Source organism: Carettochelys insculpta, chromosome 9 (genome assembly GCF_033958435.1).
Source record: "Carettochelys insculpta isolate YL-2023 chromosome 9, ASM3395843v1, whole genome shotgun sequence".
Taxonomy (NCBI): Eukaryota; Metazoa; Chordata; order Testudines; family Carettochelyidae; genus Carettochelys; species Carettochelys insculpta.
Genome location: NC_134145.1, coordinates 48071943 through 48084427, shown reverse-complemented (window position 1 = coordinate 48084427; position 12485 = coordinate 48071943). Strand labels below are relative to the sequence as shown.

At 43.0% G+C, this 12485-nt stretch overlaps 1 protein-coding gene across 1 annotated transcript in view; it reads left to right on the top strand.

The window, feature by feature from the left end:
• The window catches only part of CFH (complement factor H), a 103765-nt gene that overhangs the window by 78107 nt on the left and 13173 nt on the right, over positions 1-12485 (top strand). The window contains exons 19-22 of the mRNA XM_075003305.1: positions 3264-3440; positions 5503-5682; positions 6571-6753; positions 10868-11068. Of these exons, the coding sequence (XP_074859406.1) occupies positions 3264-3440; positions 5503-5682; positions 6571-6753; positions 10868-11068 (741 nt within the window). The remainder of the gene's footprint in view (positions 1-3263; positions 3441-5502; positions 5683-6570; positions 6754-10867; positions 11069-12485) is intronic.

Sequence of the window (12485 nt, the reverse complement as noted above, 5' to 3'; positions counted from 1 at the left end):
CAAACCTCCTACCCAGTCCCTCTCCAGGGACCTCTTTAATGATAAGATGTTAAAACAGGAGGTAGACCGCCTCATATCTATAGGGGTGGTGGAGAGAGTCCCGGACAAGTTCCGAGGGAAAGGTTTTTACTCCCGATACTTTCTCACAGAGAAGAAAACAGGGGACTGGAGGCCAATCCTGGACCTACAGGCTCTCAATCACTATCTCTGCAAACAATGCTTCAAGATGACCACAATCACTTCCATAGTCATGGCACTGGACGATGAGGATTTGTTCGCAGCCCTCAACCTCCAAGATGCGTACTTCCACATAACGATCCATCTGGCACACAGGCATTTTCTCCACTTCACAGTGGCCATGGAACTCTTTCAGGACAGAGTCCTTCTCTTCGGATTCTTTGCAGTGCCCAGGGTCTTTACCAAGACACTTTCGGTAGTGTCAGCTTACCTGCATCGGCAGGACGTATACATTTTTCCATATCTGGACGACTGCCTACTGAAGGGTGTCTCATGGGCAGATGTCCAGGACATGATAGACATTACTACAAAGATCTTCCTCTCACTGGGCCTAGTCATCAACTTTCAAAAATCAATGATGGAGCCCACACAAAACATAGAATTCATAGGGGCATGCCTACATTCTATTACATCAAGGATATTTCTGCCTGGCACACGTCGCCATCTGATCCTTGGTGCAAGTGCTGATGTACAGCCCTGCAGTGCCAGTCCTAACTTGCTTGCAGCTACTGGGACACATGGCCACCACCATGTTCGTGGTGCAGAATGCCGGACTACATACATATTCAAGGCCTTCAGCACTGGTTGGCAATGGTGTACAAGCCAACGATGCATACCACTTGCAAAAAGGTATCACCCACAATGGAGGTACAAAAGTCTCTGGCATGATGGGCAGACCCCAAGAACTTGCTATCAGGGGTGCCCTTCCACCAACTGCAAATCACGGTTTTTCTCATGACAGATGCCTCCCACATTGGATGGGGGGCATACATGGGCAACAAAGCAACACGGGGCGATGGTCCCCTGCAGAGATGGCAATGCACATAAACATACTGGAGCTCAGGGCAGCGGTCAATGCATGCGGGCACTTCCGCAAATATCTGCGGGACAAGGTAGTTGGAGTCAATACCGACAACACCTCCACAATGTTCTATATCTATTGCCAAGGCAGATCCTGTGCATTATGCGCAGAGGTGGTCCGACTATGGAATTGGTGCATTGCAAACAACATAACTCTAAAAGCCTCATACTTACCTGGTGTTCACAATGTGAGTGCGGATATCCTGAGCAGACATTTTGCTCTCATGCACGAGTGGCAGATCAGCTCTGAACTACTCCACAGCATATTCGACAGATGGGAGTTTCCCCAGATTGACATGTTTGCCACCGATACCAGCAGGAAATGCCCTCAATACTGCTCCAGAGCGGGCATTGGACAAGGCTCATTGGGAGATGCCTTCATGCTCTCATTGAAGGGCCCCTTGCTGTATGCATTCCCTCCCACAGGGCTCATTCACAAGGTCCTGGAAAAAGCAAGGAGGGAGAAGGCGTGCCTCATACTTATAGCCCCAATGTGGGATCGACAGCACTGGTTTCCTCTGCTGCTACACATGTCATGCTGCCCACTACTCCCCCTCCTGATGGTACTGAACCTCCTCACGCTGAATCAAGGGACCGTAACACACCCTCATCCTTGAATGCTCTGCCTCAAAGCATGGCTAATCTATGGCTCAGCACCTCAGAGAGAACATGCTCAGAAGGAGTAAAAGAGGTCCTGGAATGCAGTCAACGGGCCTCTAACAGGAAGACTTATGCATACAAGTGGAAACATTTTACATCCTGTTGTCTGTCTGAGCAATTAACTCCATCAGAGGTCTCCATTCCCACAATCTTGGAGTACTTACTGGACCTGAAACGGAGCAGACTCACCTTATCATCGTTAAAGGTCCACTGTGCAGCTATATTGGCATTCCAACATATGACGTATGGGTCAACTGTATTTGCCCATCCCATTACCACACAGTTTCTGAAGGGCCTTGCAAACCTATACCATGGAAACTGTTATCGCCTTCATGGAGCTTAGACCTGGGCGTTGACACACTGTCTAGACCACCCTTTGAACCATTGGCCACTGTATCCCTCCAACTTCTTACCATAAAGGCAACTTTTCTTCTTGCAATTACATCGGCCCGCAGGGTGAGTGAGCTGGCAGTGATAATCGCAACGCCGCCCTATACAATTTTCTTGAAAGAAGGGGTAGTTTTGCAATTACACCTGGCATTCCTTCCAAAGATCTCCTCAGATTTCCACATTAATGAGCCAATAGTTCTACCATACTTCTATCCCAGACCACAAGCCTCAAGTGGGAAAGTACGGCTGCATTCACTCAATGTGAGGAGGGTGCTAGCCTTTTACATAGACAGAACTAAACCCTTCCAGAAGATGGATAGGCTCCTGGTGTCTCTTGCACCCAGATCAAAGGGGGAAGGCCCATCATCACAAAGAATTTCAAATAACATCGTATCCTGCATAAAAATGTGCTACGAGCTTCGTAAGACCCCTCTGCTAGTTCCGCCCAGGGCTCACTCCACTACAGCAAAAGCGACCTTGACAGCCTTTTAAAGGAGTTGCATTAAAGGACATCTGCAGAACGGCAACATGGTTATCCTAAGACACCTTTGGCAGACACTATGCGATTCACCGGGTGTTGGATGAGGATACGCGTCTATTGACAGCAGTCCTTTCAAGGGCAAGCTGCACATAAATCCATTACCCACCTCCATTTTTTTGGGGGTCACTGCTGGGTAGTCACCTAATGTGGAGCACCCACGGGGACCACTTGAAAAAGAAAAAGAAGTTACTCATTTGTGTAGTAACGATGGTTCTTTGAGATGTGTCCCCGTGGGTGCTCCACTACCCACCCATTTGTCCCTGCTTCGGAGTTCTGCTTGGTGTTTTTCAGCCCGGGGTGGTTGGTCAAGGAACTGGCATGGACTGGATTGCGCATGTGACCGAAAGCATGCAAAGGGTGGACATGCATCGGTGCATGCATGACCTGACGAGATACAGCTTGGAAATCTCTGATCTGCGGAGCAGTGGCAAGCCTGACACCTAATGTGGAGCACCCATGGGGACACAGCTCGAAGAACCATCATTGCTACACAAGTGAGAAACTTCTTTTTATGGACACTCACTTTTCAATTGTTTTCCGACCAGTACATTTATTTGTCTATCTCCCATTTCAGATGTAAGATGTGGTGCACCCCCTGCAATTTTGAATGCCAACATTGTAAATAATGAAGAGAAAGAGTATCTGCCTGGTGCCCAGGTGTACTATGAATGTAAAGAAGGCTTTCAAAGTGTGGAAGTGAATTATGTGATTTGTACAGATGGAACATGGTCACCACCACCAGTTTGCAATGGTAGGAATTTGTATTTTATTTACAAGTCATAAGAGGTGTGTGATGGTGAGCTGGGAACAGAATGAACCTAAAAGATCATCTTGGCCATCCCCGCTACAATGAAGCAGGGTTTAGTGTACCTGGGTAATCCCAGACAGTCAACCTTTTCTTAAAATCTCCAGTGATAGGCATTCCACAACCTCTCAAAGTAACCTGTTTGGGAACTTAACTGTCTGTTAATCAGTTACATGGAACATATACTTGTCTTGTGCTGTATATGACATTCCTGATAATACTTCCAGCAGGACCTTTTCCTTTTTTGCAGCAGCATCACACCTGTGATTCATTGAATTTGTGATCCACAAAAGTCCCCTGTGTCTTCCAGAGATAGCCCCACTCCATTCCGTTTGGGTATGCATGCAATATCTCTTCAAAACCAGAGCACATATTCCCACAGCAGTACTTGTTGAGGTTGAGCATGGATTTGCTGCACAGTGATGCTCACAGCTAAGAGCATGAATGGTCAGAACTGCCTCAAACCCCACAATCCCTTCTTGCCACCCATAGATAGACAATGTGAACTTCTCATACACTTTCCCAATTGAAATCTATTTAGCTTTCTTTTATTGTAAATTGTTACGTGTAGCTGTAGTTTAGATAGTGGTACTCACTTGAAAATATTCTTCGTATCTTATTTTTCTTTGAGCTTCATGCTCAGTACCAGAGCATAGCTACATCCTTGGGATTTAAATGATGCTTTGGCTGTAATAAATTTTAGTCACTGCCTAAAGCGGGAGGGATACATTGGGCAGAAGTATCTTATCTCCCACATGCCAATGATTCTATATTGAGTGTTGAGATCTGTGCTTCTCATTTTCATTATTTTACCTGCATTGATCAGTTATGAAAGCTGAGCATCTGAGCCAACCCTATTTACATGCAGAATCATTACATTTGTTTTATGACTTTCTCCAGAAAGCATCCACCAAGGCAACTATGCAGAGACAAGTGATTCCTGCAAAGACCTCCCTTTGCTCTGGCCAATCACCTGATTGCTTAAAAAAAATGAGGTCAAGAAGATCCTGCTACTTCTTCATTGAAGAGAAGCTGGAAAAACTATAATGAAAGCTTACATGGCTTAGCCCTTGTTTTTCTGGGGTGGAACCTGGCAGAGATTACTTGGTATAACCAGTTAGGGCTCTGTTCTGAAGTTACTTGAAGTAGTATAATACCAGATTAAACCCATCTGAATGGAGTCACTCTTCATTCACACTAGAGTATGTGAGAGAGAGACTCATATTCTTTATAGAGATATCACTGCACAACTTTTAAACACAAGATCAGCGAACACATCATTATAAATATTCGGAATGTATGCAGCCCCCAAATAAAATCTCAGTTAAAACCTATAAAACTCCATTAAAAAGGAGTGAACATTATGCTGATATATGCAGGAGTGGATTCTATTTTTGTCATGGGAAGCTCTAACTTGCATAAATCTTATTCATCCTGCTCTGCACCATCCTCTCTCACTCTCCGCATAAGTAAGTTGGCTACAGGGGTTGACCTGAGTACACTGTTCTGCTGCGAACTCTAGCTTTGATGCTACTTCTGTATGGTTCTTAAGTATGGCGAACTGATCATGTGGGCTGGTATGTTGCAGAGCATGAATGCCAGGGGGAATGCACCGAAGGATGTTGGTGGGATATAGAGGAAGAACACAGTATGATGTGGGGACAGCTGGTCAGAAATTTTCCAATTGAATATGGATGGATTGGTCAAACATGAAGCATTTTACAGAAACTTGATGATTTAGACAAATATTGTAATTGTTTGACCTATATTTTCATTCCATGCATCTTTGCCCAAAATGATTCACTCGTGGATAGCCCTATTGTTCCCTCTCCACGATTTAAATTGTTCTGTTAAACAAGACTAATTAAAAACTAGAAGAAAGGAGAATTGTTTTCATACAAATTTTTATTTTTACACTTTATTTTTTTAATGGACTGGTTGTGCAAAGCAAGTTATTTATGGTCCTTCATGGAAATGTTTCAGTAGGTGTCCCTGTGTCTCTTTTCAGATGTAAGATGTGGACCTCCACCGGTGATTGAGAATGGCCGTATTCTAGGTGACACAAGGAAAAAGATATATTTACCTGATGAGAGGGTGCATTATCAATGTAGGCCAGGCCTGAGAAACATTGGTTCTCCAACTGTAACATGTAAGGGGCGAGAGTGGTCTGATCCACCAATATGCAGAGGTATTTTAATTTTTTTTATTTCTAAAATAGCCTGGTAGTAAGGATATTGTTGGCATCAAACTTCCTTCTCACTTGAAAGTGTTTGTTTCCCTTTACTTCTTCTTTTTTCATATACAAATGTAACATCATCTACAAAGCCAGAAAGCAGATCTTTTTCTAGTCTGTGATGTTCTGCTGCATCTGTGATTTCATCAACTATTGGGCATCAAGAGGTTTTCCTATCCCCCATCAGTGTTTTTCTAGCTCCCCTTAGTTTTCACGGAATCAGAAAATCATAGACTCCTAAGGCTAGAAGGGATCTCAGGAAGTCATCAAGTCCATCCCCCTGTCTAAAGCAGGATCAACCCTAATTGTGTCATCCCAGCCAGGATTTTTGTCAAACCTGGACTAAAAAACCTCTAGAGATGGAGATTATACCACCTCTCTAGATAACACATTCCAACGATTCACTACTCTCCTGGTGAAACAGGTTTTCCTAATATCCAACATACACCTCCTCTTCTGTAACTTGAGACCATTTCTCCTCATTCTGCTATATGTCACCACTGACAAAAATCTCTCTCCATCGTCTACAGAGCTCCCCTTCAGGAAGCTGAAGCTATCAAATCTCTCCTCACTCTTCTCTTCTGCAAACTAAATAAGCCCAGATCCCTCAACCTCTCCTCACAGGTCATGTGCTCCAGCCCCCTCATCATTTTGGTTGCCCTCCACTGAACCGTCTCCAATGAATCCACATCCTTTCTATACGGGGGGCCCCAGAACTGGACACAATACTCCAGGTGTTCTAGCAGAGTACATTGATAGTACTGTTGTGTAATGTTTGTGATCCGACAGCATTTTCTGAAAATCACTGCTGCAACAATTGTCTCTTTCTGCCCTTAATTTTAGAGGCTGCTGGAAAGTGTGGGCCACCACCTATTATTGATAATGGAGACATGCTTGGCTTTCCACAGGCAGAATATAACCCAGGTTCCAGCATACAATACAAATGCCAAAATTTTCATAAAATGGACGGACGTCAATATGTTTACTGTGATTCTGGCCAATGGACAGATCCACCAGTTTGCTTAAGTAGGTATTAATACCTGTGATATGAAAAAGTGATGATTTATACAGCTGTGTTGTTCTTCATATTATGGGCCCTGTTCTGAAGTTAGTCTGAATGGAGTTACTCTTTCATTCACACTGGAGTATGTGATGGGGAGACGTATTTTTTATAGAGATATCACTGAATAATTTTTAAAGAAAAGATAGTAAACAGCAAACACATTGTTATAAATATTTGGAAAGAATGCATCCCCCAAATAATATCTCAGTTAAACGCTACAGTGGAGCAGGCATGATATAAACAGCAGTGGATTCTACTTCTGTCCAGTGGGAGCTCCAACTGGCATAAAACGTATGTGACCTGCTGTGCACCAGCCTGTCTCACTCTCAGCATACTGAGGTTGGCTACGAGGGTTGGCTAGAGTACACTGCTGTGAAGCTGCTTCTGTTTGGTTCTTAAGTATGGTGAACTGACCCCAATCTCCTCACTGTTCTTTCCCACAATATTACCTCAGGTGGTGGGAAAAGCTCCTTCTTCAGATTTCCTTTTCATTCTCTCAACCTTCTCTTATCTCCTTTCCTAAACTTCTCTGAAATTATTTATTTTATTTAACTCTGTAATGTAAATCATTTGGGAGCAAGGTGAGTTTCAGTACAGGTAGAAGTTTCAGCGGTCTAGTCTTGTTAGTCTATTTCAGGAAAACAATGAGGAGTCCTCTGGCATCTTAAAGACTAACAAATTCATTTGGGCTAAAGATTATATGGGCTGTAATCCACTTTGTCAGATGCATGCCATGGTATGCCTGGTGGCTGAGCTTTGTGACTTTGTGATCATCCACAACAATTTCAGATTTGGGGATGATATATATCTTCAACTCAGCAGCACTGCCATGGGTACCTGCATGGCCTCACGGTAGGCCAACATTCATATGGCTGGCTTTGAACAAGGCTTCTTCAGCTCTAATATTAAGTGTCCCTCCTCTACTTATGTTACACTGATAACATCTTCATCTTCTGGGCCCAAGGGAAGCAGGTAGTTGAAGATTTTTGCTGGGATTTCCATTCCAATTCCACCTTCAACCCAGGCCTGGACCAGCACATACAGCAGATCCATTTCCTGGACATTACAGTGCAAGTAAGTGATGACCACATAAACACCACTCTATACTGGAAATCTACTGACTGCTATATTTACCTACATGCCTCTAGCTTTCATCTAGAATAAATCACAGAATCCTTCATCTACAAGCCCTAAAATACATCTGCATTTGCTCCAATCCCTCAGATAGACACACACACCTAAAAGATCAATGTAAAAATTCTTAGAACTGGGGAAGTAGAGAAAGGGATTGATAGAGCCAGATATGTACTCTGCAGTCACCTGTTACAAGACAGGACCAACAAGAAAAATAGCAGAACATCACTGGCCATCATCTACATTCCCCAGCTAAACTCTCTCCAGCACAGCATCAAGAATCTGCACTTTATCTACACTTTATCTACAGCATCAAGAATCTACATTTTATCTTGAAAGATGATCCCTTGCTCCCACAAACTTTCAGAGGCAAGTCACTTCATGCTTACAGATAACCCCCCACCATGAAGCAACTACTCACCAGCAACTAAATATCACACAGAAAAAATACTAACCCAAGAGCCTATCCCTTCAACATACCTTGTTTTCAACTCTGTCCACATGCATAATCAACTGACAACATCATAGGAGCTAGCCGCATCATGAAGGGCCTGTTCATTTGCACATCTACTACTATGATATATGCCATTGTGTGCCAGAATGCCCATCTGCAAAGTACATTGGCCTAACCAGATTGTCTGTATATCAACAATAGTAACATTCAAAAACATTAGGAAAGCACTTCACTCTATCTGGACGCTCGTTAGCACACTTGAAGGTTGCCATACTTCAGCAAACACTTGAAAGCCAGCCTCCAGCATGAAACTGCAGAGTTGGAATCCATATGAAAACTTGAAACTATCAGACTGGGTCTGAATAGAGACTGAGATTGGCTAGCTTACTACAAAAAATAATTTCCCCTCTTTTGGTCTTCACACCTTTTCATTAAGTGTTGGGAACAGGCCATATCCACCCTGACTGACTTGACCTTGTCAACACAGGTCCAACACATCATAATGTAACACACACATCTTTGCATTTGTATATATGTCTGCGGTTGAGGTCTTTGGTTTCCAAAAAGCGCAGGCATGAGGACTGTTTTGACGACAAGGACAGAAATGTCCAAGCTCTTCTTGACAAGATGCATGTGACACACCTGGCTTGGATCAACAATAAAGAGAATGCCTCCAGGAAATTGGCATATATTTGAGCTAAGCAGGAAGCACAAGTCAAATTAAGGCATATGAAAGAGGAAAGGTGGAAACATCAAACAGTTAAATTCCAAGATGTGGCTAATAGACATGATTTTAAAGCATTCTATGATGGGCTGAAGACAGCCTATGGGTCACCCATTGCTGACTGTTCACCAGTTCTTTCTGCTGATGGCCTCACTTTGAGCACAGATAGTGCTAAAATTCTTCACTGCTGGGCTGAACATTTTCACAAAGTATTGAACGACCTCAACTTTTGACAACAGCCATCTTGAAGAGATTCCTCAGTGGACTAATAATCAACCCAACATGATCAACAGAAATGAACTCTGGAAAATATTTTGGCGAATTGGCTGTCCTGAAACAAATCATCAACATTGTTTAGTCTTCTCATGATAGCATCCTTGGTCACATCTTTAACAATAGAGAGACATCAGTTCCTTTTGAAATATCAAGGGCACAAAGCAAGGATGTGCCCTTGCTTTTCTCCATTTCAAAATCTACTTTTCACTGATGCTGTTGGTTGATTTTAAGGAATGCACATTGGGCACACCGACTCACTGCCAAACAGATGTCAGTATTTTCAATCTTTGGAGACTTCAGAGTCACACTGAAGTGGTTACTACAACAGTTTATGACCTTCTGTTAGCATTGTTGGCTCATTCAGTGAAGGATGCACAGGACCTTTTTGACTGATTTGTTACTTCTGCTTACAGCATTGTACTCACAGTGAGACTCAGGAAGACAGAAGTTATGCCTCAGCTGTTTGGAAAGACCCCAGCACTCCAATGGTCATTGCTGTTGGTACAGTCCTTAAGGCTGTTGACCAGTTCTGCTACCTTGGAAGTGTACTGTCCTCTAGCATAAAAGTGGATCATGACTTATCTGCTCAATTAGCCAAAGTCTTTGGAAAATTGACCAAATGCCTATGGAATGACCATGGTATTAAACTCCATACCAAAGCACCAGTTTATCAGGCAGTTGTCGTGAATATCCTGATGTATGGCTCAGAGTCAAGGGCAATTTATCTCTGCCATGTTTTGAAACACAAACAGTTCCATATGTGCAATCTGAGGAAGACTGACCATGTGAATTGGTGGGACAAAATTCCTAAACAAAGTTTCTAAAGCTGTGTGGTGTCATGGGCATGGAAGCAATGCTTATTAACAGACAGTGCCACTGGATTAGTCATGTTATCAGGGTAGAAGATATGCGGACACCAAAGATGGTCCTCTATGGCCAGCTTGCTCATGGAAAGAGCTCTATTGGTGGTCAGCATAAGCACTATAAAGACATCTTAAAGGCCAACGTGAAGTCATGCAGCGTATCTCCCAATGGTCTAGAAACTCTAGTTCAGGACAAATTGTCCTGCTGGCAAACCACTGTACAGACTCTTAATTGATTTGAAAGTCAGCCTATCCAGGCACTACAGGAAAAGTGTAGGATCTGAAAAGGACGCACAAGGCCTGTGGTTGGTATTTTTTTATGTGACATCTCTAATCAGTTCTGCTGATCATGAATTGGTTTAGTCACTCACCAATGGCATCACAGAAGATGAGATCCATCGATGGACAGCTCATTCCAAGAAGAAGGAGATGTAGATCTGCCAAACTGAAGTTTCCATGGCATGCATCTGACAAAGTGGGTTCCAGACCACAAAAGCTTATGCCCATATACATTTGTTAGGCTTTAAAGTGGCACTAGACATCTTGTTAATGTGGTTACAGTTCTTCAGATGTCCAATAAGAAATTTGCCATGTGGAGAATTACATGACACTTTTTCCATTTCCAGAGCCATGCACAGCATCACCAGAAGAGATGGAGAAAAACAACATTAAGCTGAAATGGAAAAATGCTCAGAAATTGTACTCAGAAAGTGGAGACGTCATTGAATTTGCCTGTAAAGAGAGATATGAGAAGGATGTATCATCTTCTCCGTTTAGAACAGTGTGTAGGGAGGGGACACTGGACTATCCAAAGTGCAAGAGTAGAGGTATGTAATCTGCAGTTAATCTGCAATGCTGATGAACATCCTGACAAAAAGATTTTTTAACTTTTCGTGAGGTTCTCTAGGCTTCAAAGAAAATAAAAAATACATGGCAGAATAGCACTGTTGAGATGGGTACTTTATGAACACAAGGGAAATAATAGTTTCTGACAGTAACTACTTACAGTTGTAATAGATAGGACAGGTGGGCTACATCCACACTAGAAGCATCTTTCTACAGAAGTTACTGTCATAAGAGAGGGGTAGCCATGTTACTGTGGATCTGCAAAAGCAACGAGGGGTCCTGTGGCACCTTGTAGACTAACAGAAATGTATGAGCATAAGCTTTCGTGGGCAAAAACCCACTTCATCAGATGCATCTGACAAAGTGGTCTTTGCCCACGAAAGCTTATTCTCATACATTTCTGTTAGTCTATAAGGTGCCACAGGACCCCCTTGTTGCTTTTGTCATAAGAGATGTTCCAACAAAATTTCTGTCAACAGATCGCATCTACACATAAAAGTGGATTGAACTTTTGATCCGCTCTGTCAACAAAAGGTCCCCTGAAGCATCTACATGGCTTTTTTGTTGACAGTGCATGTGTAGATATTCCACCATTTTGTCTACAAAATGCTTTTGCGTGATACAGCTATGGTCGATAGAGAGGTGCATTTAATAAGTAAAGTGAATAGAATTTTAGATGAGCTGGGGCAATCACTGGCCTTTATGGATTACAAGAAGGGTAAAAAAATTGCAAGCACTTTTTTTTTGACTAAAGTTCCTCAGGTGATCCAAAGGCCTAATTTTTGATCGATGCAGCTGATTTTCATTGGTCTGTATGCCTTTGATTTCCCTCTGAAGCTGATTTTTAGCTCACAAATCATTACTGCACTTAGCACTGCTGACGAGTTTTATGTCATTGAATCATAGACTCCAAATCCTAGAGCCGGAAGAGACCTCCGGAGGTCATCGAATATAGCCCCCTGCTCAGAATAAAACCAAACTAAATCATCCCAGCCGGGAGTTTGTCAAACTGGAACTTAAAAAAACTCTAGGAAGGCAGATTACACCACCTCTCTAGGTAACACATTCCAGTGCTTCAGCACGCTCTTAATGAATAGTTTTTCCTAATATCCAACCTACACCTCTCCCACTATAACTTGATAGCATTGCTCCTTGTTCTGCCTCCTGTCACTAGTGAAGACAGCCTCTTTATATAACCCTCTTCAGGAAGTTGAAAGCTGCTATCAAATCATGTCTCACTCTTCTCTTCTGCAAACTGAATAAGCCCAAATCCCTCAGCCTTTCCTCATAGATCATGTACTCCATTCCCCCTAATCATTTTAGTTGTCCTCCACTGGACCTTCCACAATGCATGCACGTCTTTCTTCTGTACTTGGGGCTGGGAGCGGGGCTCAGAAC